Source organism: Anabas testudineus, chromosome 17 (assembly GCF_900324465.2).
Source record: "Anabas testudineus chromosome 17, fAnaTes1.2, whole genome shotgun sequence".
NCBI lineage: Eukaryota > Metazoa > Chordata > Actinopteri > Anabantiformes > Anabantidae > Anabas > Anabas testudineus.
Genome location: NC_046626.1, coordinates 12,924,385 through 12,948,775, shown reverse-complemented (window position 1 = coordinate 12,948,775; position 24,391 = coordinate 12,924,385). Strand labels below are relative to the sequence as shown.

Genomic DNA, 24,391 nt, shown 5'->3' with positions numbered 1-24,391 from the left:
CAGGCAGCCCAACCCTTGCATCAGTGCCAGTTAGCCTGTTTATACTTGTGTCCAAAGTCATCTGATTGTTTTTCATTACTATGCTGCTCCTTATCCGACAACTGTTATTGCTTTCCTGCCATCATATTGTATTGGGTTGACTACATTGTTATCTGAAGAGTCTCGGATAAACACAGACATATGAAAACAATTCAAGCTGATTAATTGTGACGTTAAAGATTTTATTTGATGGTAATTAGGAGCAATTCTCATGCCTGTGGTAGGTCATATCCAGAGAATTAATTTAATGGGTTATTATTATAATAACAAAGGTTTTGACATAATTGTCCATCAAGAATTTAACTCATCATTCGCTGCTATCACCTACTGCTTCGTGAGAGCACATCATCAGCACTGTGTTGTGAAAGTAAAATTAGATCAGCACCTTCCTTGCCATGGGGTCAACGTGCAGCTTCAGCAGATGAGGAATAAACAGGACTGTTATCAAATCCCAGGCAGGGGTCCAACCATAAACACAGTGACGTCACTGAGTCTTGTGGTACTTCTCTCTGCAAGGTTTTAAAAAAGTGAGGGTCTCTAGCCAGGCATTTCTAAGAATTAGCAGGTCAAGTAACTGTGTTGAGTGTTTTAGTTTTACTCATGTCTTATGTCTGATCCCATCTGGCAGCTCCAGCTGGGTATAAAATATCACCATGTCTACAATTTGCCAAGTGCTTTCAAGCTACTATGACCTCCCACAGTTCTGACTGAGCCTGACTTCTACTCTGTGTGGCAGCGTTAGCATACAGTAGTGACCCCCTGCACTGTATGCCAGTGGCACACAGTGTTTTTGGATTGTGACCCTTTAAAATCTCTTTTTTTACCCTGTTCGTGAGCTTAATGTATATATACTTTTAAATAGAAAATGTCCTTGGACATATTTTTATGGACCAGAAAAATATGCATATTTCTTAAGCATTTGTCAACAAGTATATTTATCATATACTCACCATCCTTTTCAGCTGAGAAGTCAATGCTTGATACAATTTATTTTGTGCAGCTGTAGATACACTAACCAGCAGATGTCAGCAAAACACTGCGTTGCTGCATTTCTGGTGTGAAGCAGCCTGATTTACATCTTCTTCAGGGCCTTGATGTATTATAACAAATTAATAACCCATCAATTATAAGCAAGGTTGAATTCTGAATATACGTTTCTGATTCCAGACACTCAATGAAATGAATACAGGACAATTTCATTGTAAGCGTATAAACAAAGTTAGAACATGATGAAATTTTACAGTAAATGTGATCAGTGTTGATGCTGCTATAATCCTGTGAAGCCTCCAAGCGTTTGACGATCTATGTTGGGAGTAAACATTATAGTAAATGATCAGATAGAGATTTACACAACACATTGAATATAGTGCTTTGTTACTTTATTTTAAATGTGATAAAAGTTGAATAATGTTACAGTATGTTGAATTATCAAATTTATCATTTTCAGTTCTAACTCAATCACTTTCCTTGGATAAAGTGAAGGAGTTATTGGTTTCGTTTCTCTCTAGAAAACTTATTTAATTTGTTTGGGTCACTAGTTGACTAAACTGTCTGCTCCAAGGCATCAAGTGAAGCAGTGTCACTTGGAGTAACGGCTCATACGGGTGGAAAAAAAACTGTAGCCTGACTACAAATGATGTGGCTTCCTGCAAAAGGGGAAACACCATGGCAAATGTGTGACTGTGTTTTATCTATTTTTTTTTCTTTTTGTTTTTTTTTTTTTTTGTGATTTTTTTTCTTTCTTCCTCTCTCTGTCTGCAAATCAGGGGAGCTCAAAGACAAAACAGCACATCAGACAAGAGTACAAGACTGTTAAGTTTATTTTCAAAAGTAAATCATCTATTCATGTGGCACTTTTATATTAAACAATCTTTTGCTATTGCTTTTAAAAGAAATTCAACTTTACAAAAAGAAAAATGAATTTAATATCCACATTTATTTTGTGATTTCCTCTGTAACCTGCTGTGTATGTTTTACTGTAACTATAATGTGAAATGGATGTGTGCGTCTGAGTCACTGATGTTGTAGGTGGGGGAGTCACATGTTTTATCCCGAGTCCATAAATGTCAATTCCTGATAACAGTAATACCATAACCATGACACTCATACCCCACCTACACACAATTAAACAGGTCCCTTTGCTACACACACACAGCATTTACCACAATAGCACACTGTACATTTAACCGGCAACATTTTCACTCTTAGGATTTGATTTTGAATGAGTCAAATGTCAGACAGCGAAGTAGAATTACACTCAGCAGACAACCAGGGGGGTTTACTAGGTGTTTGAGAAGAAGAAGGATTTATGATGCACTCACACACACTCAAAAAAGCATTCCTGCCTGTGATTTTGGTCAGACTTTTGAAGGCATTGTGAAAGTGATGTGGTTTAAGTGTGAAGGAAGTAAATGCAGAGATCGAAACTCTGGACCACAGAAGAAAACACAACACAGCCTTTATCCCTCCTACCGCTGCATCAGCCTTTAGGACTTCAGCATCATAATTAATTACTCTAATTAACCTTTGCATCGTAAGCGATATATGCAGTAGACATAGTAGATAAAGGACATTTTGTCAGGTTCGCATAGATTTTACGACCAGTGGGCCTCAACAGTATGGGAACAAAAGAGCTCCTCCCTGGCTAAACCTGCACAAAGACCACAAAGGTAGTTTTTCTTCCCATTTGTGTGGCTACTAGTTTCAGATCAAGAGGAACAGGTACAGTTTCCCTGTAAGTTACGGGATGAGTGTCATTTTTCCACATAACTTTCTTCAGTCAGGTCAAAGACACTCATTACAGTCAGTGTTGTCTGGTGACACAGGCCTTGAGCCCCAAGCTGATAATGTGTTATAAGCCACTACTCCCTATGTTTTTTGCTTGTGAACACTTAAAACGTGGACACTTTTTCTAGTGATTCGTCCTCACAAATTTGATTTCAAAATAGGCTTTCAAAGACCACAAAGGTCTTTAGGGCCTTAACTGTGTGTGTGTTTCAGCAAGAAAACAACTGTCGTTACATTTGAGATTGCTGTGTGGATGGTCTGTAATTTACCATAGGTTTGACGTCTAATGTTAACAGCTATCAGACAATAATATAAACAATAAGTGAGTTTAAGATTAAGTCTAAATGTAAAAAAAAAACCTGTTGATGCAGTCAGCTTATACTGTAATTAAAGGTACAGTGAATTATATATTGTATAAAGAGGATGCATTTAATTCTTTATGCAACATAAGTCAAATTGTTGGTTTATGTTATCTCCTACAAACAGCAATTTCTGATTTAGTTTAATAATTTTGGTTGAATTTAGAAGAAATGTTTATTTTTACCATTCAATGTAAAGGGTTTCATAAGCCTTCATGTCCTGCAATACACGTAGCAGACACGAGGGAAACAATTTGTGATAACAGCTTCCTCTACTACACCATTACACTAGTGATAACATCTAACTAGTGAATTTCTCTTCCATTCTAGTTGTACAACATTTTTCCAGTGAAATTCAGAATTTAGGTATACAATTGACTAATACTATCAATTATTGTTACGTTATTATTTTGTACATCAAGTAATGCATTGCACTGGAACTGCAGAAGCTGTGTCAACTGAGTTTAAAAGAGAAAGTCTGTGTTTCTCTTAAGTCCCACTGGTGTGTGTGTGTGTGTTTGTGTGCAACAAAACCTGTCAAAAAATTGTCAACCTGCTGCTACCTGTGAAAAAGCATTAAATATTCATTCATACTCAGTTTCATCCCTTTGACGGATCAGTGTTTGTCTTAGGGGCCATTCTTCCTGTGCACCTGTGCGAGTACTTCCTGTCTCAGTCGCCCTCCGCTCCCCTCATACCCCCACCCTCAAACCGCATCCTTCACACTGTCACAATAATACTTTTAGCGCAAAAAAATAGAAAACCTTACTCCACAGTCAAAAACACAAAGACTACAACGTATCGGTGTGCATTGTGAAAATCACAGGGTCTTCCCCATCGCTACCCCTCAGTAACAGTTTCTGCCATTTACAGTACTCAGCACTGCAGTCACAACAAGTCAGCATCGGTCAGAGGGTTACATTGCCTTTCTACATGTGCGTATGTTTTATGAATTGCTGTCACTCCTGAATATGCTGCAGAGGTCTCTGGGGAGGATAGTCGATTGGCAGTGATGTGTTCTGTTCCTCATAGGCCCGCAGGTAGTGGCCATTGTTCTGCTGGTAATAATACACCAGTTTTCTGGCAAACATTGGCTCCACCTAGAAGGAAATTATTTCTATATATGAAATATGTCTGACCTGCTAAATCATATTATCCTGTTGTGCACCACAAAGACAGAGAGCAATGTTTTTTCATTTAAAAACAACAAAGCCTGTAATACACTCATTTTATGTCTTTACAGGCTGATTATTTTTTTCCAAATACTCAGAAATGAAAAATACAATATTTGTATATTAAAAATACACCAACAGTCACAATCTCTCATGTATTTATTGAACACACGTTTATTAAACATACAGGGTGATGATGGAAAACATAATGGCAACACTAGCTTTCTCATGTTACTACTACTCGAGACAGGTGATAGCAAACCTGGAGCCCAATTAATGAAACAAGATTGCAGGTGTGGTTTAGAGCTATCTTGACTTATTAAAACACCCAAACAGTGTCAGTGTGCGTTTTTAAGTAGTATCAACTGATGTGAGCAATGCCTCTCAAAACATAGATCTCAGAAGATCTACAATCAACGGTTATTAATTTGCATCTAGATGGAAAGCATTACACTTTACTGTATACTATGTAGCATTTAGATCAGTCCACGGGTAGACATATAGTCTTTAAATGGAAAGATCTGGTACTACTCTCCATAGAAGTGGCGATCCAGCCCAGACCAGAAAAACACAATGTGGGATGTTTAACAAGGTGAAAAAGAACCATAGAGTAATAATTAAGGACATAATTTAGACATTAAGGATTTACAGGAGATGGTTAACATACAGAGGAAGCCACTGCTACAAAACATTGCAGCATGTCTGAAGTTAACCAAAGACCACTCGGCTCTCCAAAACACTACTGGGACAATGTCTTGTGGACCGATGAAACGAAAGTGGAACCGTTTGGGAAGACCACACAGTGCTATGAATAGCAGAAAAAGAGAACTAATCACCAACATGAAAACACCATCCCAACAGTGTCACACAGCGGATGGAGCATCATAATTTGGGCCTGTTTTTCTTCCTCTGGACCTGGACTGCATGTCATTGTTGAGGGGGAAAATAAATTCTCAATTTAACATAATATCCTACAGAATAATGTCATGATGATTGTCCATAAGGTGAAACTCAGAAGAAGCTGGGCAATGCAGCAGGACAATGAGCCTACTTATCAAAGTAAATCTACTACAGAATGGCTTCAGACACAAAGAGAAACAAAATTCACCTTTTAGAGTGAGAGCCCAGACCTCAACCAAAAAGAGATGCTGTGCAATGACCTCACGAGAGCCTCCAACATCCAAAAATCCTAAGACTATGGCTAAGCTGAAACACTTCAGTAAGAAGGAATGGTCCAAAAGTCCTCCAGCACATTGTGCAGGTCTAATCCACAGCTACAGGAGGCACTTGCTTGAGGTTGTTGCTGCCAAAGGTGGTGCAGCCAGTTATTAAAACACCGTAGCTATTGCTTTTTCTACCATCACTCTGCATGTTTAATGGATGTGTTCACTAAAGACATGAAAGATCGTGAGTGTTGGTGTTTTGTCAGCTTAGAGATATTTTGTTTGTTTATAATTGTGATATATGTGTAATAGCTTTCAGTTACTGGGTTCAGTTTTGTAGTGCATAATACCTGTGCTGTGATCAACTTCCTTGGGCGCTGTGGATCGGGATATTCATCTCCAAAACATAGCACCACCTGGTGTCTTGGTGGATGTCGACCATTGTGGGCAAAGTCTTGAAGCTCTGAAAGAAGGCGAGCAAGGAAAGAGAGGAGATGCATTAAAAAACAAAAATCACCATGCACTAATCGTCACACACTAGACAGTCTCATTTAAATTATATAAATTACACTATATAAAGATTTTAAAACTCCACATTGCTCAAGCAAGATTTTCCCAAATTGGGACTTTTCTGGAAACTACTGATGAAGACGATGGAAATTTGAATGTAACATGGCACAAAAATACCATATGTCACACCGTGTGGTGGACCACAGGAGGTGGGTGGGGACTCCACACACTTTGGCCCCCCGCTGAGAATGTGACTAGCTTCTCTGTGTTACCTTGGCATCGAAAGGGATTTACCCAGCTAAAGGACCTGTAGCTTCTCCCTTCATCATCATCATCATCAACATCATTGCAGCCACGATCAATATGACCACAACCTTCACCACTGTGTAAAGCTCAAGCAACATGGGTACTGGTGCGTCCTAGTTATTCTACTCATTTACAGAATGTACTGTGCAGTAAAGAACTACATAGTTGGAGGACAAGTAAATGGGCATGTGACAAGATACTGTCAACCCTTGCAACGCAGTTCAACACAATGAAGCAACCTATGGAACAACAAGTTAATGTAAAGTTGGCTAATAGCTAAGGAGATTGATTAGTGCACCTTAGTACTTAACTTCACTTTACGCTAAATTTTACACTTCTATTTTATGATGTTTTCAAAGTTAATTTGGTCATTTTACTTCGCATTTATCAAACAACTTTAGTGTTTTTGCAGATGTTACATACAAAATTTGTGATAAACTTACTAAATATAATGCAATGCAATAGTTCAAGTTAACAACCAACTGCTTATACTTCACTAGTAGCAGACCTATCACACAATGTAATGTAGTGGTGTGTTTATGTATGTATGTAAAAACACATAATGAACAGGGGAAGTTATAATTATAATCATATTGATTTTAATAATTGTATAATTGATGACAAATACTGTAAATTACGCAAGTCTTAAAATATATTATTATCTGCTTACAAGTACAGGATAGTTTAATATAAACCACTAACATTTTATAGACCACTTACAAATGCTAAGGATTGAGAAATTTACATCTTAAATATAGCTTTGATAATATTTTTATACCCTGTCATAACATTTTATGTAATCAAACACTTCTTCCATAACTGTCAGCAACACAATCTAAACAAAACATCAACGTTATAATAAAAATACTGTATTACTCTGGTTTTTCTGTCACTGTGTCCAAACCTGTAGTTGTGAGCAGTAAATTACAGCAGAGTATTAATGCTTACCCATAAGGAACTGCTGCGTATCAAACAGCTTGCTTGGCTGCTCCTTCTCCAGTTTGTTGGGTTTATCCATATATGGAGCCAGAGGTCCCTCCCAGTACACTCGTCCCTGGCACAGGCGCTTAGCATACAACCCATCAGGCATCATCCACAAAAGCACCCCCCTCTCCAGTATGTTGGGAAGCATCTCAGCACCCTGCCTCTGAGACTCAGGGTACGGGAATGGAAAAAGGATGACTTCTGCACCAGTGTGAAACTTGTCCTCCGGGCACGGGGAAGAAGAGCAGGACGATGACGGAGAAGAGGAGGAGGAAGTTGTGATCCGACAACCCTCTGGGCTGGTAGTAGTAACTTCCTTTACCAAGGATTCTCTGTAGTACAGCGACACATGTAAGCTGAAATCTGGGAGAAAGAGAGCGAGGGAAAGGGGTTAAATTCCTGTTGGAAACATTGTCAACATCACAATGTCATTGTCATAGCTTGATCAGGTTGAGGCCTGAAAACAGCTTTCTTTTATATCTTTTTTAATAGGCTGTATATAGCTAACAGGTAATCTAATTTCACTGTACTATCATTAATCTGTACTATGTGGAATTCATGTCATACATCCTACTATAAAGTGACTGATGAGACAATCAGTAGGCTTTCAAATCAAGCAATAATGCTAAAGTATTTACATGCATGTCTAAAGTGAGTATGATCATTTTCTGATTATTAACATAAATATTTTTATGCTTATTTTACCACTTAGTTCTCTAATTTTCACATGGAGAGTACTGCTCACTTCTCCTTTATCAATCCAAGTATGTCTTTTTTTACACCTATCCTCATGATTTAAAAAACAAATCTATTCAATACAGTGACCTGCTGCTCGGATCAGAATAGGGAAGTAAGTAAGTGTTGGACCAAATGTTTGTAGTTTCTTATCTGTAAATGCAAATACATTCAAAATAGAAAACCATAATAAGCAAGTGAGTGCAAGTGCAAGTCTGTGTGCACTGCATGTGCCCTAATGTGCCCAAGATAATTTTTTTTACCTGTTATGGTATTGTTGGGATCCATTGCATACAGGGATGGTTGGGATTCTGAGAAGTAGGTGTGAAAGGACAGCTGAAAACCTGTGCAGAACGTAAATGCATGGTCACAAAGTTTTATTATCAAGTACTGAAAGTGAACATTTGATATGTGATCCTGGAACCTATATAAATATAAAAACATACATGTACATGTGCACGTACATTGTATGTTTGTTATTAACAATTTAATATTTTATTTCATTTTCTACCTTTATACTGCTGTAATGATTAAAGGCTTGTGATAAATGCTAATGCTGATAATTGCCTGTAAAAATACAAATACAAACATAACTGATATAACCTTATGATTACCTGGATCAAAGTACTTCATAACGAATGATGAAACAAAAAGACGTAATTGCAAGTTCTCCCTATCTTACATTACCTCTCACCTAAAGTGATAATTTTATTCCAACTCTTGTTGGATAAAAAAGACTTGACAGGATGTCACAGCCAAGTGGGATGGCTGTAAATTAGGCTCATTATTTGAATAATGTTCATGAAAACTAAAAAATATATTTTTTAATTTTTTAATTTAAAATGCTTTTTAATCAAAAGAAAAAAAAGGAAATAGTCAAATGTTATTAACCAATTTAGTGTGTGAATGTATTCTGAATGTTGTAATTATAACGTGCAGCAGTATGGCTGTACTGTAGTTTACCATTTTCTGTATGTGACCCCGGCCAAGCTCGGCTGATAGGTGATGGGTAGTGACACTGGCCGTACGGCAGCTCTGCATGTGGCCCAGGATGATGTGGTGGAGGAAGAGGTTGTTGTTCTGCTGACGAGTATTCCCTCCACTCCCTTCTCTCTTGAGAAACCATATAGCCAGGTACCTGATGAGGACGGAAAGGGATGGTCATAAAACCAAGACATTTTTTGTTATGTGTATGGCCCGGTTAGTCGGGTACAGACGCCACACAAATTCGCTGACCTGATTGTGAAGAGGTGCATATGTGGAAATATAGCCAAGGGCATTTACATGTGATGGCGTCTCTTCCATGCTGCTCATCTTCATACCTGTGAATGTACAAAATCAGTAATGCATTTGTGAGATAATGCGTCAATAATATTGGCCATTGTTTCTTATAAAGACACTGCTCATTCACAGTACAGCTGATTCTCGTAAAATTCATTTTAACAATTATACATCAAAATATATTTTTACTGTACATATCAACAATAAACCAAGAACATCTGAGGTTCAGTGGTCTGTGGTCCTAACTAGTCTACTTCACTTTGGCTTCAACTTTGAACATGCTTTATGCTCTTGCAAGGTCCTGCTATTTTAACCTAAGTGACAAAGTAATTTGCACAGTAGGTGCAACAGATAACTGAGACAAGTCTACATTGTCTAATAATATTGCTAATCAAGGGTTAGTCCAGAGAGAAAGAACTGCTCTGGTGTGACAAAAGCTGTTGTACAAAGGCAGAAACTTAGTTATGCAAGGCTGGAGGTCGTCTGGTTGTGTTATGTGCACCCTGCACTTAGTAACCGAAGCCCTCTAAAAAAAGCACTACGGCCTTTTTGGTACAGGCTTTGGCTTCCTTTGTGCTTCCTGCCTCATCAGAATCAACTGCAGTCGTGCATATGTATTTGAAAAAAAAAAAAAATGTGAGTAGTCTATAAACAATGTGAGATGCACTCTTAAATGAAGCAGTATACTATATGCAAATGATCCACTGCTATAGCAGGAGTTGAGATTAGGTCCAACACCTCTTCTTATCACCTACTACTACATAAATGGGTGGCTGCATGTCATTTGCACGAAGTTCTACTGCATCTTGCATGAACAACACTGACTTACCTTTTTTGGCTCCCTCTGGAATTATTCTGTAGACTTTGTAGGGCTCTGAGATGTCCAGTTGGCTTCTTTCTACTAACTCATCAAAGTCATTGCTTTTATTAAGAGCACAACGTAATCTGGTTTTCCATGTGGGGGGATCTGGCTTGTCCACACCTTCCTTGTATTTTCCCTTGAACATTGCCCATGCCTGAAACAATTATTTTAAATGATCCATTTAGTCTCATGCTTCAAGGATTTTATAGCCTTCGAAGCACGAATTAATGCATGGATGTAGGCCATATAGAATAGTATTTCAAAACAACATTACTATAATATTACAAATCTCTCAGTATATTATGTAGTTTAAAAAAAATGCAGTTAGTGCATTAGTGTGTTCACAGTGCAGTTGTTGGTTTCAGGTGCAGGGTGAGAAGACAGGTGGGACAGTCTGACCTTGAAGAGAGCAGCATCCTCGTCTCTGTTGTAGTCTTGTTTTCCCGCATGTTTCCACGGAATCCTGAAAATTGTTTTTTCGTCATTTTCCCAAACCAGGCCAGGATATCTCCTGCTGTCAATCTGATCGATCAGCCACTGTCTCAGTTTGCCGTTGCCGCAACTGCCTGGCAGGCTGCTGTCCTCATCCAGGCTCATCACTGCAAAACAAAATAATGAAAGAAAGTTGATTTTTATGTCAAACTCACTTGTTGTTGCAACTTCTACATAGTAGGCCTTAATGAAAGTCAGTTAGTTGAAGTACACATTGGCTCTGCTCTGCAGCCCTGTTTGTAACACCACTAATGATACACATTTAATCCAGTTGTCCAGTCAGGGCTTTGACGCTGTTTGCCATTAATCTTTTACAAATGAGACGTGCAAGTGCAGGGGCTGAAGTAGCCAATGACCCACGACTTTCATCACTCATTAGAGAGACATTTACAATTTACAATGACAATCTACATTTAAATTGCGGTTTAAAGGTGCTCCCCTGTGCACTCTGATGCTGATTTCCACGTCTTTCATCAGCTTAATGGGACCAGGCTTGCAGGACGTAATTACACTTTAATAAAGTTTAAAGTTACTAGAAATTAATTTAATAAAACTCACAATAACGACTCAACGTTATCTTGAGATTGCATCTGCCAACACTGATGCTGATTTGAATGATTAAGATCAGGCTCACTCTCTCTCTCTCTCTTGGCTTAAAACCACTGGAGCTGATTGAGGTAAGTTTTGTAATATGGATTTGCAAAACGCCGTCTTTCGTTTCAAAAGAGCTGCCTCTTACCTTTGATCATGTAAGCTCCCTCGCTGAAATCGGTTTTGAAGCTCTCGCTGTCCAATTCTTAAATGTTATCACATCTTGATTTGTTGAAGGGAGGAGCCTCCTGCGGGCTCTGTTGAGATCAAGAGGAGATGCGCAGCAATCATGCGTTCATTTCTGTGAAACTCGGCCCCCACATTGCTGCGGTGGGGAATCCCTCCTGTGACACCCTGAGCGCACGCTGGGACGGAATGGAACAATTTACCTGTGTACGCTTGCATCAGAAAATATCCCCCCCACATGTTTTTTATTTTTCTAAAAGTCTGTGAGTTCAACCTAATTTCCACTGACATGACTGCTGACTGGAAATGGCTATAAAGTCTTACTTTTATTATTGGGGAAAGACATTTGTCTGAATGACGAGCAGCGCGTAAAGAACCAATGTCACAAGGGGCACATGCTTGATTTCAGCATAGTATTTATTTTAAGAGGACTCTGTTGAAATTACTGCCCTCCAGTGGCTATCTATGCACATGTCCAGGTGTCTATGTTATTAAGAGGGCTACTGCAAAACCTCACCATGGAGAAATTAACCTAATTTTATTGCTTCTAGTCTGACAGATATTTCAAAACGAAGACTGAGAAAAAAAAACACAATCTGGGTGTTATTGATGCCACCATGCATGACCTCCCTTGCACTTTAGACAAACAGGAAGAGAACCAGGAAACAGAGATGTAAACACGACACAGAATGTGTCTTATCACCTTCAATATGACGGCCCACCGACAACCTCGCAAAGCACTTGACTTGATTCTTTTTATTTCACTGTTTGAAATCATCTTGACACAGTACAAAAAAAAAACAACAACATGTATACAACGGTTATAAGTTTAAAAAAAGGCTGCACCAGAAAACTCAGTGAATAGTGGAAATGAACATAAGTGCTTTGCATGTTAATTGTCTCTTCTGTCACACACTCATGGCATTTTGAAGATTACTCCAGCTGCAATAAATATCCACACAGTAGTCACGTCCAAAGCACATTAGACATCCAGGTATGTCCAAAACTTTGCAGAGCGAATGACATAGTGGTGTCATTCTCCGGGCTCAGCTGCAAAAGATTTCATCCGAAGATCTGATCAGATACCTCCAGGTGGAGTGGATGCCTGTCGTTCCACCTCCTCACCGCCGACACTGGACGCCCTGGCAAGTAAGTCACGTATATCTGCCTCATCATTGAAGGGGTTCTCCTTATATTTCTTCTGTAGCCATTTTCTAAACTACAAGAAAAGAAAAATTGTTTCTAACAATGATACAGATTTTACAATTCATGCAATAATTACAGTATAAGAATATATTATAATTAAATTGTGTCACTGTCACCCACATTCTCTTATACCCCACTTTCCTGACTGACCTCGTCAGCTTGAGTAGCCTCAAACTCCTGGAGCTGCCTCTGAAAGCCCAGGTTGGGCCCAGCACAAGGCCGCACCACCTTGACAGCCGCCAGTGCTTCCTGCCAGCCCAGCCCTGTCACTGTCATGATGTAAGCTACTACCAGGGTGACACTGCGGGAGACACCTGCCAAACTATATGAAGTGAGGGACGGACAAAGAGTATATTCAGCAAGAAATCAGCGTGTCAGACTAGATAATTAGCCTAATTTCCAATAATCCGACCACACATGGATATAAAGTGCTTTCTCTTTAAATTAAATATGTGGTAATGCAGAGGACACCTTTTACTCTTACTCTGTTCTTTCATGATCTAAATTAAGATGGACAAACTATCTTTAGCTCTACTGGAACATAAACATACAGCACCTAACATTGTAAATCGGTAAAAATAAATAAATAATGTCATATTAGGTACCTACAACAAGTGACCTTCTAGACAACACCGACCAGACTAAAGACAATGAGAGATGCAATAAGAACAAAATAAAACAAGGGGAGTGTTATTTTATAAAACACATATGTGAATTAATCTGAATTGTTTGTCACAGGCTGAACAAGCAGAGAAACTTTAGCAAAGAAAATGTAAAAAGAAACGTGTTCCTTTGTATTTCTGAGAAGACCCGCTGTCTAACCAAATATAACTTTCCCCAGTGAACATGTGGTCAGCTTCTCTACTACATAAACACAATGTGGTCAGACTTGTTACTGTACTCTGTTTTGGGAAGTGCAAGAATATGCCTTTGCTTATCATTTAATCTCTTCTGTGCAGCAGTTACACATGGGTTCACTTGTGTACTTGGTTGATCTCAGTTTTATTTTCAGCTGTAGATGAACACTTTACATTTTCATTCCACATTATGAGATGCTGTACATGGAGGAGCTCTATCTTGTTCAGTTGCTAACATCTCTCATTTCAATAGCTTGTGTGGGGGAACCTTGAATTTAGCTTTTAGGTACGGACACGAAAAGGTCTCACCAGTGAACAAGGCAGCCCTCTCCTTTCAGGCGGGACTCGTGCATGAACATTATACTTTGTTTAAAGTGCTGAGTCCTGTGGAGCATAAGAAAATGTTTTTTTATAATAGGTCATGACCGCAATAAACTATTATGAGAACAGCAACAACTGCAGGAAAAACTGTGCTGCTACGTGCTGTCATTTTGCCTTTTGAAGACCAAAGATGGATCAGTATATGCACTTTATATTTTTCTTTTTTGCTGTTGCTGTACATGCTACTGAACCTGCCTTGTCACACCCTTACATTTATCATCATAGACGATCAGGATGGGGACAGGTTGATCTCAGGTTTGAGACAGTTGGTGTCTATTTCACATTAAAGATAACATAATGCACCCTGAACCTGAGAAGTATGAGGCAACTGTGGCAAGAAGAGTGACATTTCGCGGGCATTATGTGTGCATATGTGTGTCTGTACGCATGTGTATGTCCATATGTGCGAGTGAGTACGTATGTGTGTAAATAGACGGTTGGTTGTATAAATAGAGGCACAGCATCAACCATCGTGCTAAAACTGCAGAACTGAGCTGCAAGACTTCCTTCCTGCTATAGGACTGCCTCAAATGTGAATTTGGCCAGAGATGATTTGTGCATGTTTGTTTTTATGCACGTGAGTGTCTAAACCAAGGTGTTACTTTATGATCCATGCACCCCTGATCATTTTTCTTGCCCGCTTATTCACATTCACACATATAAAAACCGCTGTAGGCATTTGTACAGGTTATTCGTTCATGTCAATAAAAAAACAACCATGCATTAAGAGCTGAATCCAGCAGCGTTACTGTGGTCTCGTCACAGAATAAGTTCACAGTTTAATGTTGAGCTTGTGAAAGCATATCATTTACACGTTAGCTTGAAGAAAATGAACCTCAGACGCCCACACAGTGCAGCCTCAAATGGATGCGGTACTCTCTCTTGTTGCTTCAGCCTTTCATTGTTTCTGTGCCGTGTTGCTGTGATGCACGTTTTTGGTACTTACAGGTTTTGTGTGGGTAGGTCAGCTGCTGAAATGCAGAGATAGGTCATCTCCTGAGGGACAAAGAAGACTAGTTACCTGTCAGCGAACACTTGCACTGCATTTAACACAAATCAGTACACGGCATTTATTGAACAGCATTGCACATCAATGCTCTTATGTGTTGCAGATGGTGAACACAGACTGTGCTAGTGCATGTAGAACAATTGGGGGTGTTTTTTCAGTTGGTCTGTCATCCCGTTCATGCGTGCCCCCCTTCATAAGAATACAAAACTGAGAACAGAAACTGCATTTCTACAGTTCAAAACTGCACAGTCCACACTGGACGAATCAAGAAGAACCACCTACTCTACAACCCACGCTAGCACACAACTCAGCACACTGACCAACTGAACTGTTGACTGGCGTTTTTTTACGATACTCCAAGAATCACACGAGTGAGAAACATCTCTGCTTATTGTTTACGCACTCGGGATGAACTGATCCATCAGGAAGCAGTAGTTCTGGTGAGCATTTCTTTCCAGAACAACCTGACAAACTGGTTCACGGGTTGTGTGAGAGCTCACATGATGTGCACTGCACTAACGCACCAAGAGCGTCCCATCCAGTCAGATAGGTTCAGCCTCATTTGCCTAATGACACTAGTTAAGTTTTAATGAGAATCGTGTGAAGTACCATGTTTAGGATCCAAGTGAGGGCAGCGGTGCTTATGTGAAGGCGACGGAGAGCTTCTCACCTGGAGGATGGGAGCTGCACTGTCATGAATGGACAGGATGTGTGTGATGTTGTTTCTCGCTAGCTGCCCTCGGTCTCTTGCATCTGGCATAAACATATGGCAACACAATCAGAGACCATGTGTCTGTGCAGCCATGTATACGAACCACATAAGAAAGCCTACATAAGAACACACCTTTGAAATTTCCCAAGTATAAGTCAGGCAGGACCTGTGAGGAAAAAGAAAAGAGTAAAAACACATTTGAGCATCACTGATGTAAAACTTAAAGCAGCTGACTCAGATCACACACCTGGACACTTGAGACATATGTTTGAAAGCTCACATCACGTGACTGTGTGAAAACGCGTAAAAGTCTGTGTCAAATATTCACAGTTTGACTAATTGTGTTGTTTACACTGGACTTGACCCACGTTTAAATCCTGTAAATCTAAGGAGCAGACGCAACTTTTTTTTTTTTTTTTAATTTCCCAAACACCGCAGACACTGCTGAGGATGACAACTCTCATCTGCTTGATTTCACTTCAAAACACCGAGGACCAGCCTACAGCGCGCGCAACAGATGAAAACCAAACCTTGTTGATGCCGTTTCCCATGATGAAAGACGCGGATCAAGGACGGATGAACAGCTGGAGTGGCACGGTGGGGTTCCTCTTTGTTTCCAATTTGCTCATCCAGCAGCTTGACGGTTTCCCAAACGCGCTGAACGGGCGCACAAGCGGCAGCTCCCCCCCCCCCCGTCCAAGTGGAAGCCGAGCACTGCTGCCCAAGCTCCCGCTGTTGAATGCTGGGAGCTGTAGTTTCCTGATAGAAAGGAGAAAGGGCTTTTGTGGCAACGGCACAGGTGTGAGTTAAACCCAACCCTGGATTATGTCAGATATTAATACTCTGTCAGACAGCCTACATACCAGGGCCAAATTAGCCAAGCCCCAGTGGGAGTATTCTGGGAATGTACTGTGTGTGCACTGCTGCTCGGGCGCACAAGACCTGTGGAAAGGAGTGGGTGACACAGCTCCCACTTTTACAAAACTTTACTACAACAGATGCAAGAATAAATAAAATAATAACGTGTTTTAATTGGTGCACAAGAAGTTATATACACTGATTGGTGACATTAAATTCACAATGAAAGCTGTGGTGAACTTTGTGTTCAGACACCTCGGTACTGTAATGTAACCAGCATTATTTTTTCCGCGCCGTTCACCACAACGTTGAAACCATCAGGTGGATTTAATGTTGTGGCTGATCAGTCTCGATACGTTTTTGGCCCTCCAAACCTTGTGTCTCTGACCTGGGAGTGCAAATGACCTCATTTCCAACATTTGCTAAAGTTCCTAAACAGACCACAGTGTCACTGCTAGAGAGGGATGTTGTCACATTACCCTTTTCTATACAAATAAACAACACTAGAATTTGCTTCATGTCACTACAGACTCTGCTCTGACTACCTTTGCTCGCTGTCAAACCAAGACAAGAAACAAACCCTACTGTAGCACACTGTCAACTCTAAGCGGGCAACACTGCCCCCCAGATATCTCTGCAGAACAGAAAGGCAGTAAGAAAACTGGGGCTGACATTAGCAATAATACATGTGCACCTGCTATTATTGAGAAAGAATGGCAGTTGTGTACTGATAATCGTCAACTACGTCAACAGGAAGTGCTGCTACCCACTGTCCCACACTGACACATATACACTGGCCGCACATTTACACCGCAGGCACCAATTGGTTTGACTTCCTGGTGATCTGGTGTTCAATGTGGGGCAGCATATGACTGCCAGACTACAGTTTGAATGAGAGGAGCTGTCTGCAGGATGCATGTGAGGTGACCAAAGCGCACTACACAGATCCCCTTGATAAGGCAAAGTGATGTCTTGTGCCTCAGCTGGGACCAGACTGCATGGGGTGAGCTTGATACCATTTCAACCCATGTTGATGCTTTTTTGTCACTGTTAACAATCTCTTCTCACGAGTTCTCACATTTGTTTATTTATTTATTTTTGCAAAAGCTCGCTGTGGAGCAGGCTTAATAAAAAAAAAAATCCTTAATGCTTTAGGTCATCTAATTTACACAATTTAATATTGTGGATGGAAAATAATTTGCACATAAATGCTGTCATGATTTCAATCACACATTTGTTTGTTTAATACTTTTTTCAGATGGAGGGTAAAGTGAAACATCCTAAAGATTACCTGCAATAAAAAGAATAATAATAATAATAAAAAAAAACACATGTAAACCATAAACCTAGACAACACTAGACAGGTAAATATGCTACTGCTTTGTTGTGGCTTTAGTGTGCAAAAGGAGGAATTTATAGTGTGGGTGTTCACAGATAGGCTGCCCAAAATGTAGGCCTACATGTCATACATCGCCCACGCTGTCAGAGGCTACAATTCAGGTGGTTTCCCGCTCTAGTTTCACATTAACACTTGTTTTATCAATGAACTTGTATTTTTTTATAATTAGGATGGGGCATCGTTTCAGCTGCTTTAATAAATAATGTTATGAGCTTTATTTGATGTTGCAGTTCAAAAATATCCAAGTTATTCTTTGCTTCCTCATTTGTTCAGGTTCTGTGAAACCTTAAGGTGTCGGATGACGGATATTTCTCAGGCGCAGCTATAAATTGTCTGGAAGTCGAGTTAAAACTAAAATAGTGCCTGGGCATGACCTTTAAATCTCAAATTGGCAAAGCCACAGTCCAATTAGGTGTTGTGTGTTTGTTTGTTTTGTCACTGCAATAACTCATTTCACCAGTAGGTGGTGACAATGCCACACGCTAAAATCAGCCGTGTGGCATCATGCGACCCTCTGTTAAAGACACTATATCTCAAATATAAATTTCAAATTATTAATATTAAAATAGCGGGAGGAGCAGCAGATAATGCACTGCCTTGCATTTTAGGACTTCTTTTTGGAGTCTGCTTCAGGACTTTTCAGCTATGTTAGCCTGGATCTGCTGATCTGTAATCGACTTGTGGGGCTGTTTGTAGTTTTTTTTGTGACGTCTGCGTGGTTTCGCTTTAGAACTGGATTCGGACGTCGAAGAAAAACCGGAACTATAAATAAAGTGCACCTCTCGGGACCTTCTGGTAACTGTGTAGTCCAGATTTACTTAGACTGAGTGATTGTGGTGTGTGTAGTGTTGTTTTTTTTGATTGTGTTTGGTTAATGTTGCGAGGACTAACTAGCTAAGTGTTTTTCTTGTTGCTGAAACTTTAGACTGGAGGTGTTAGCTTAACGTCCCGTTAAGCGACATCCTGAATCAGGGTTTGTGGATGATTTGGATGCTTGAGATCGTCGCTTCCTTTATTTATTTTGACACACCAGTGGACTTGCCCGCTTGCTGTGAGTTTTTTTACTCGTTTCTCGTTTCGTTTGTGGTGACTTCTTGAACCAGGGATGGCCGCCGCGCCGCACTCTTCGCCGCTTCACATGAGGTCGAAGGACCTCATCAAGAAGGAGCCGCTGGACGGAGGAGGGTTTGGAGACGTGTACCTGTGCTACCATGCGACGCTGGGCCAGGTGGTGTTGAAGACCGTCTATACAGGCTCTCTTCGAAACGAGTAAGCCCTCTGTCTGTGTGCTGGGTATTCCCCCTCGTCTGGCCATAACTAGGTTAAGTCATGTGTCCGCCTGGACGCTGGGATCCGTCTCTCCACACAACACTTATGTTGTCACTCTCCTTTTGCTATTTGCTGTTTTTTTTTTATGGCTTGTGTGCTTAGTTTTGCAAAATCGTACCTTTCTAAGCTTAGTTATTGGTGTTGATCTCCAGGCACGAACTGATTACTTCCTGTGGAAGCTCGACACGCTCATCTGAAATGCGGATGTGGATCCAACAACCAGTTTCAGATCAGATGCACCAGCAGTTTATCTGTTACACTGACCATTATGTATAAGGACAGTGCACTTAATGTGATGATACCTGCTCTGCTTAAAATAATCATACCTCACCTATCTTTACTCCCCAGAGAGAGTAAGAGGTCACTGCTAGAGGAAGGAAACATCATGGCAACCTTGAACCATGAGCGAGTTGTCAAGTTGCTGGGTGTGATCATGGAGGATAAAGACTGTTCGCTAGTGTTGGAGCTCATCCCCAGAGGCAACCTGTTGGTCATGCTACAGATGGTTAGCAGATTTAAAATCTGCAAATAGTCTTTGGCTGCCCAGCCACAGTTTACAGTCTTAAATAACTTCAATGTCGACGTTTAATACAAAAAAAAAATCTCTCTTTTCCTAGGTCAAAGTGCCAATATCCGTCAAGGGCAGAATCATATTGGAGATTTTGGAAGGGATGGTGTACCTCACAGAAAAACATGTTCTACACAAGGATATCAAGCCTGAAAACATTTTAGTCGATAAGGATTTTCACATAAAGGTGACTCGTCCTGTAAAGCTCATTACACATGTAGGTTTCTGGAAGCAGTCAAGTGCATCTATAGTAGTCTAAGTATTTTGTACTCTGTGTTTTCTAGATTGCAGACCTGGGCTTGGCCACCTACCACACATGGAGCAAACTTACGAAGGAGGAGTCTCGCAGGAAGAGTAAATCGAGGCAGACAGTGAGATGTGGCGGCACACTGAGCTACATGGCTCCCGAACACCTGGAGAGTATTAATACACCCTCCACTGAGAAGTCTGACGTCTACAGCTTTGCAGTCGTAGTTTGGGTCATTCTCACAGGGGAAGAGCCATATGCAAGTGAGTTAGTATGACACAGACACGTCTAATCCACAAATAGTAATGTAGTGAGGCCTGGCTTACAATGGGACGCATTTGTACACTAACTACATTGAGTAAACCTCTTACAGGAAACCTAATTAAGTCTCTTTTCTATGTCCAGATGCCAGGAATGAAGACCAGATCAGCCAGTGTGTTCGTAAAGGTGACCGACCAGCAGAGAACCTCATTCCACAGGACACGCCTGCAGAGATAATTCAGCTTATGAAGAGATGCTGGAATCATGATCCGCAGCAACGACCAACATTTAAAGGTGTGGTTTTTGAGTATGTACTAAAAACAATCCAACACGTTGTGTCATGATCATAATGACACTGTAACAGGTCCACACACTAACGTTTTCTGGTGCTGGCTTATGATATTGTATACTCATGTTATTTATAGTTGTTACAAAATACAGAATGTTTCTATATTCGTAACATGTTGGTGATGTGGCTCTTCTTTTCATCATTTCCTTCCTTTACCTTATTTGTTTCCAGAGGGCTACAGCATCTTCCACCCTTTCTACACTGAACAGCTTGAACCACATTTAGAAAACGATTTAGTTCAGCTCCGGGTAAATATGCTTTTCTTTTTCCATTCAACGTGTGGTAATCGTGTCTTTTATGCACAGTGAACACACTAAACAGTCACTTTGATGTTGTTCTTGTGCTTTTTGTACAGGATATATATGAAGGCCCGGGTGAACTTGTTGAGAAGATGAAATCTTTATCAATGAGTCATGAATGTGTTTCAGTAGGTGAGCACTGACAGTTTTGATGAATCTTCACTCTCTAAAGTCACCTTTTTACATCCTGCATTACATTTATTGGTCTAAATGCTCACAAATGAACAGAAAATGTTTAAAAAGATTGACTGCTTACATTGCAGATTGCCCTGCTGCTCTGGTGAGTTCAGAAGGTGCATCTGTGCCAATTGAAGCCAGTATTGAGGACCTGCACCACATCGAGGATCAGCCATGCATCGACTCTATTCAGTCGGATGCAAGGCTAGTTTACACCCCTCCGGCTTTGGATGAGAAGCTGAATCGGGAAATGCAATACCACAAACATGGTAGCTATAACTGCGATAACCAGTCTGATGCCGCCAACCATTACGGCAACTCAAATCCTTTCCTGAGATGCTCAGATCATATTGTAAAGCAACCAGAAGAAGAAAGGCCTCTTTGTGTATCGTCTGTCCACTCGTTTACAAAAGTTGAGCCGGTACAGCCCACAAGCCAAGAAGAGACTTTTTATCGCTCTCCTGCTGGTCGCTATGAGTCCATGAACAGTTCCGTTCACACTTCAAACCTCTTTCCAGTGTCTGTGAGCAGCCCATCTCTTCCGTTTAACCAGCAGCATCCACATTCCCACTATGATCGGCAGCAGTCCTGGCCGGCTTACCCTGTATCTGACACGTCTGCTCCTGACATGACTCCTTCCAAGTATAACTCGCTGCAAGATTCAGGTAAGGGGTGAAGAATTTCTTTAGCAGATTGTGTGTGTATAGAAAGTAGATGTCTGAGGTTGTCTTTGTCTGACATGTATTTGACTGTGTGTGTGTTCTGTGCTTGTTCTAGGATCTCTTTACATTCAGAACGCCAGTGGGATCCAGATTGGGAACAACAACATGATGCATATCAGAGGTTATGAGCCCTTCAGTAGTTTATCTGCATCTTCTAAAATCTCAGCTAGCTCTCTGCTCCAAGAAGGCATTCAGAAATATGGTAAACCACAACAGCATTTCTTTAACGTAACAGGTGGAGGATAGGATGTTTATATACTTCAAGTTTGAAAACATGATTGTTCGTTTCTTGGGCTGCAACCATCACTTGTGTTAATGCTTTATTGCTTATTATATTGATTAATTTTTTTTGCTATGAAATATTAAAACTGGTGATAATTGAGCATAAAAATTGGCTGAAATGTTCAAATGCCTGTTTTATCTCGCGCACCAGAAATTATATATATATATAGATATAACAGAGGCATGTGTTTACTGTACGATTTAAAAAGCTTAAAATGTTTGTTTTTGTGTCTGTCAAATTATCTGTGAATCATTTTAGCTGTTACACGATAATCAAAATGATCTTTAAGATTATATAATAAGTCTGAGTTTACCATGTAGTTGGTTGTTTATCTCTGCCCTAAGTTATTTCTCTCTTTTGTTATATTTAGAAGACTGTGCGGTCACTGAAGAACACCTAGATCTACTGAGGGACAACATAGGGACCAAATGGAAGCAATGTGCACGGCGTCTGGGTTTGACAAATGTAGAGATAGATACGATTGACCACGACTACTTCCGCGACGGCCTGCCAGAGTTGGTGCACCAGATGCTGGAGCGCTGGAAAATGAAAGAGGGACGTATCGGCTGTACTGTTGGGAAGCTGTGTCGAGCATTGCAAGGAAACGTAAAGGTAGACGTTCTGCAGAAAATAGTGGACAACTGCTGTTCTTCCTCCTTCGCGTCATAAACATTTTTCCCTCGACAGATTTGCCTCTTTCACTCTAAGTGACTTACTGCCTATAGTGGCAACATTTTCTGGATTTTCTTTCACATTTAATGGCACAGTTCTGCCGAAACGTCTTCGTCTTCTTGGTTGCCCTGTAACACAGCAGAGGTGAATAAAATGTAATCTCTTATCTTAATCTGAGGAAAAAAAAAAATCATGGTTACTCATGGTACATGCGGAGCTTACTGTCGGTAATCTTTTAAAAAGAAAGTCATTTATTTTGAATAAATGGTCACTTGGACGTTTGTTGTGATAGTTTAAAAGCTCCAACTGCACTTTCAGATTATTGCATAACCTTTTCTACCAAGTGGGTTAACATATTCATGTTGTGGGTTCTTCCAATCAAGATTTAAAAGCTATTACTAATTTTTTTATTTACTTTTAAAATTGTAATGCTCTGATTTTTGTACTATCAATTTTGTCATATTTGGTTTTCAGAAACTGTGCAGTGATAGCATTATGCAATTATGATTAATACAGCTTTAATTAGCATTTGTTTCAGCCAAACACAAACTTGACTCCCCTGATTCCAGTGACACAACAGGTCTAATCAACGATGCTGGAAAAATTATGGAATGTAAAACATCTAAAAGGATAAAAACATAGTAGCGCAGTTTTCCAGCACATTTTTATTATTGCTGCTAACTGTGACCACCTGGACAGTATAGTATGGTCATAAGTAAGTCAAATTAGGCTACTTGTAATGTGAGACCTGTTGCTTTTAATGTGACCTTCCCCCAGACCAAATTATGCCTAATGAACTACTTTTTTACTTGTGATAATATCACATTATCTTTAAGAAAATGTGCTACTGTACTGGCATTTGGATTGCAGTTACTTGTATTACATGCCACTTTAGCTTGAACATATGTTTGTGTCTTGTCTGTTCATGTCAGCAACTGTGGCACCAATAATTTAGATCACAGTATCTCAATAAAAGGGGGCGCAGGTCCTTCTCCCTACACAGTTCAACAAACTTTACCAAACATGGACTTGCTGTACATTCAGGCATTGAGAATAAACTATGTACATATGTTTCTAAAACTCCAGTGTGCATTGCATTTCATTTATTTGAACTTCTACAACTCTTTTCTAAAAATCCTAAATCCTAAAAAGGGTGTAGCTTTTCTTCTTTACCTATTTGGTTCACTCAAGCAACTATTTGCTGGATATCAGGGTACACGTCTAAAAGCATCGCAACAGTTGCAGGACTTTCTTCTTTAGATTATGATCTAGCTTCAATCTGTATCATGCAAGATTGTGAAAAAAGTTTAAACGATTTAAAACATTTAAAATAATTTGAAAATGAGACCCTCAGACTATTTGCATCTGCGTTATTTGCATTTCTAGAGATCGGGCTAATTGTTGAAATAATAGCATAGTTCATGTGTTTCAAAGGCATTCAGGCAAGACAGATGCAACGATTGAAGGAGTCTTTTACAGAGACAAACCTCTGGGACAAATCTGGCATGATCCTAATCTGACATAATAGATTTACACTGTTCAAAAGTTTGAACTCACTAAGTCATGAAAGGAATCTGAATAAAAAATACAGCAAA

General features: G+C 40.0%; 3 protein-coding genes across 5 annotated transcripts; 1 reads left to right on the top strand and 2 right to left on the bottom strand.

Annotated features, from left to right (window-relative positions):
• Positions 1–1,836: 1,836 nt before the first annotated feature.
• Positions 1,837–11,524, bottom strand: irf4a (interferon regulatory factor 4a). The gene is made up of 9 exons (XM_026374546.1): positions 11,430–11,524; positions 10,598–10,797; positions 10,166–10,352; positions 9,292–9,377; positions 9,019–9,193; positions 8,319–8,399; positions 7,285–7,683; positions 5,871–5,983; positions 1,837–4,285 (listed from the first exon to the last, which is right to left on the bottom strand). The coding sequence occupies exons 1-9, from the start codon at positions 11,437–11,439 to the stop codon at positions 4,145–4,147; spliced, it is 1,392 nt and encodes a 463-aa protein (XP_026230331.1). The 5' UTR covers positions 11,440–11,524; the 3' UTR covers positions 1,837–4,144.
• Positions 11,525–11,940: 416 nt separating this feature from the next.
• Positions 11,941–16,408, bottom strand: dusp22b (dual specificity phosphatase 22b). Its single transcript, XM_026374547.2, has 7 exons — positions 16,163–16,408; positions 15,765–15,798; positions 15,591–15,673; positions 14,858–14,907; positions 13,840–13,914; positions 12,824–12,995; positions 11,941–12,686 (listed from the first exon to the last, which is right to left on the bottom strand). The coding sequence occupies exons 1-7, from the start codon at positions 16,181–16,183 to the stop codon at positions 12,546–12,548; spliced, it is 576 nt and encodes a 191-aa protein (XP_026230332.1). The 5' UTR covers positions 16,184–16,408; the 3' UTR covers positions 11,941–12,545.
• Positions 16,409–18,570: 2,162 nt separating this feature from the next.
• ripk1l (receptor (TNFRSF)-interacting serine-threonine kinase 1, like) lies at positions 18,571–23,876 on the top strand. Of its 3 annotated transcripts, XM_026375105.2 has the most exons (11): positions 18,571–18,684; positions 18,993–19,158; positions 19,567–19,723; positions 19,836–19,973; positions 20,071–20,296; positions 20,439–20,588; positions 20,815–20,891; positions 20,999–21,074; positions 21,206–21,784; positions 21,897–22,043; positions 22,495–23,876. In XM_026375105.2, exons 2-11 carry the CDS (start codon positions 18,995–18,997, stop codon positions 22,791–22,793), a joined length of 2,013 nt encoding a protein of 670 aa, XP_026230890.1. In that variant the 5' UTR covers positions 18,571–18,684; positions 18,993–18,994; the 3' UTR covers positions 22,794–23,876. The 3 variants fall into 3 exon arrangements, with proteins under 3 accessions (XP_026230890.1, XP_026230891.1, XP_026230889.1); XM_026375106.2 differs by having other exon boundaries at positions 18,606–19,158; positions 21,897–21,962; XM_026375104.2 differs by having other exon boundaries at positions 18,606–19,158.
• The last annotated feature ends 515 nt before the right edge of the window (positions 23,877–24,391 follow it).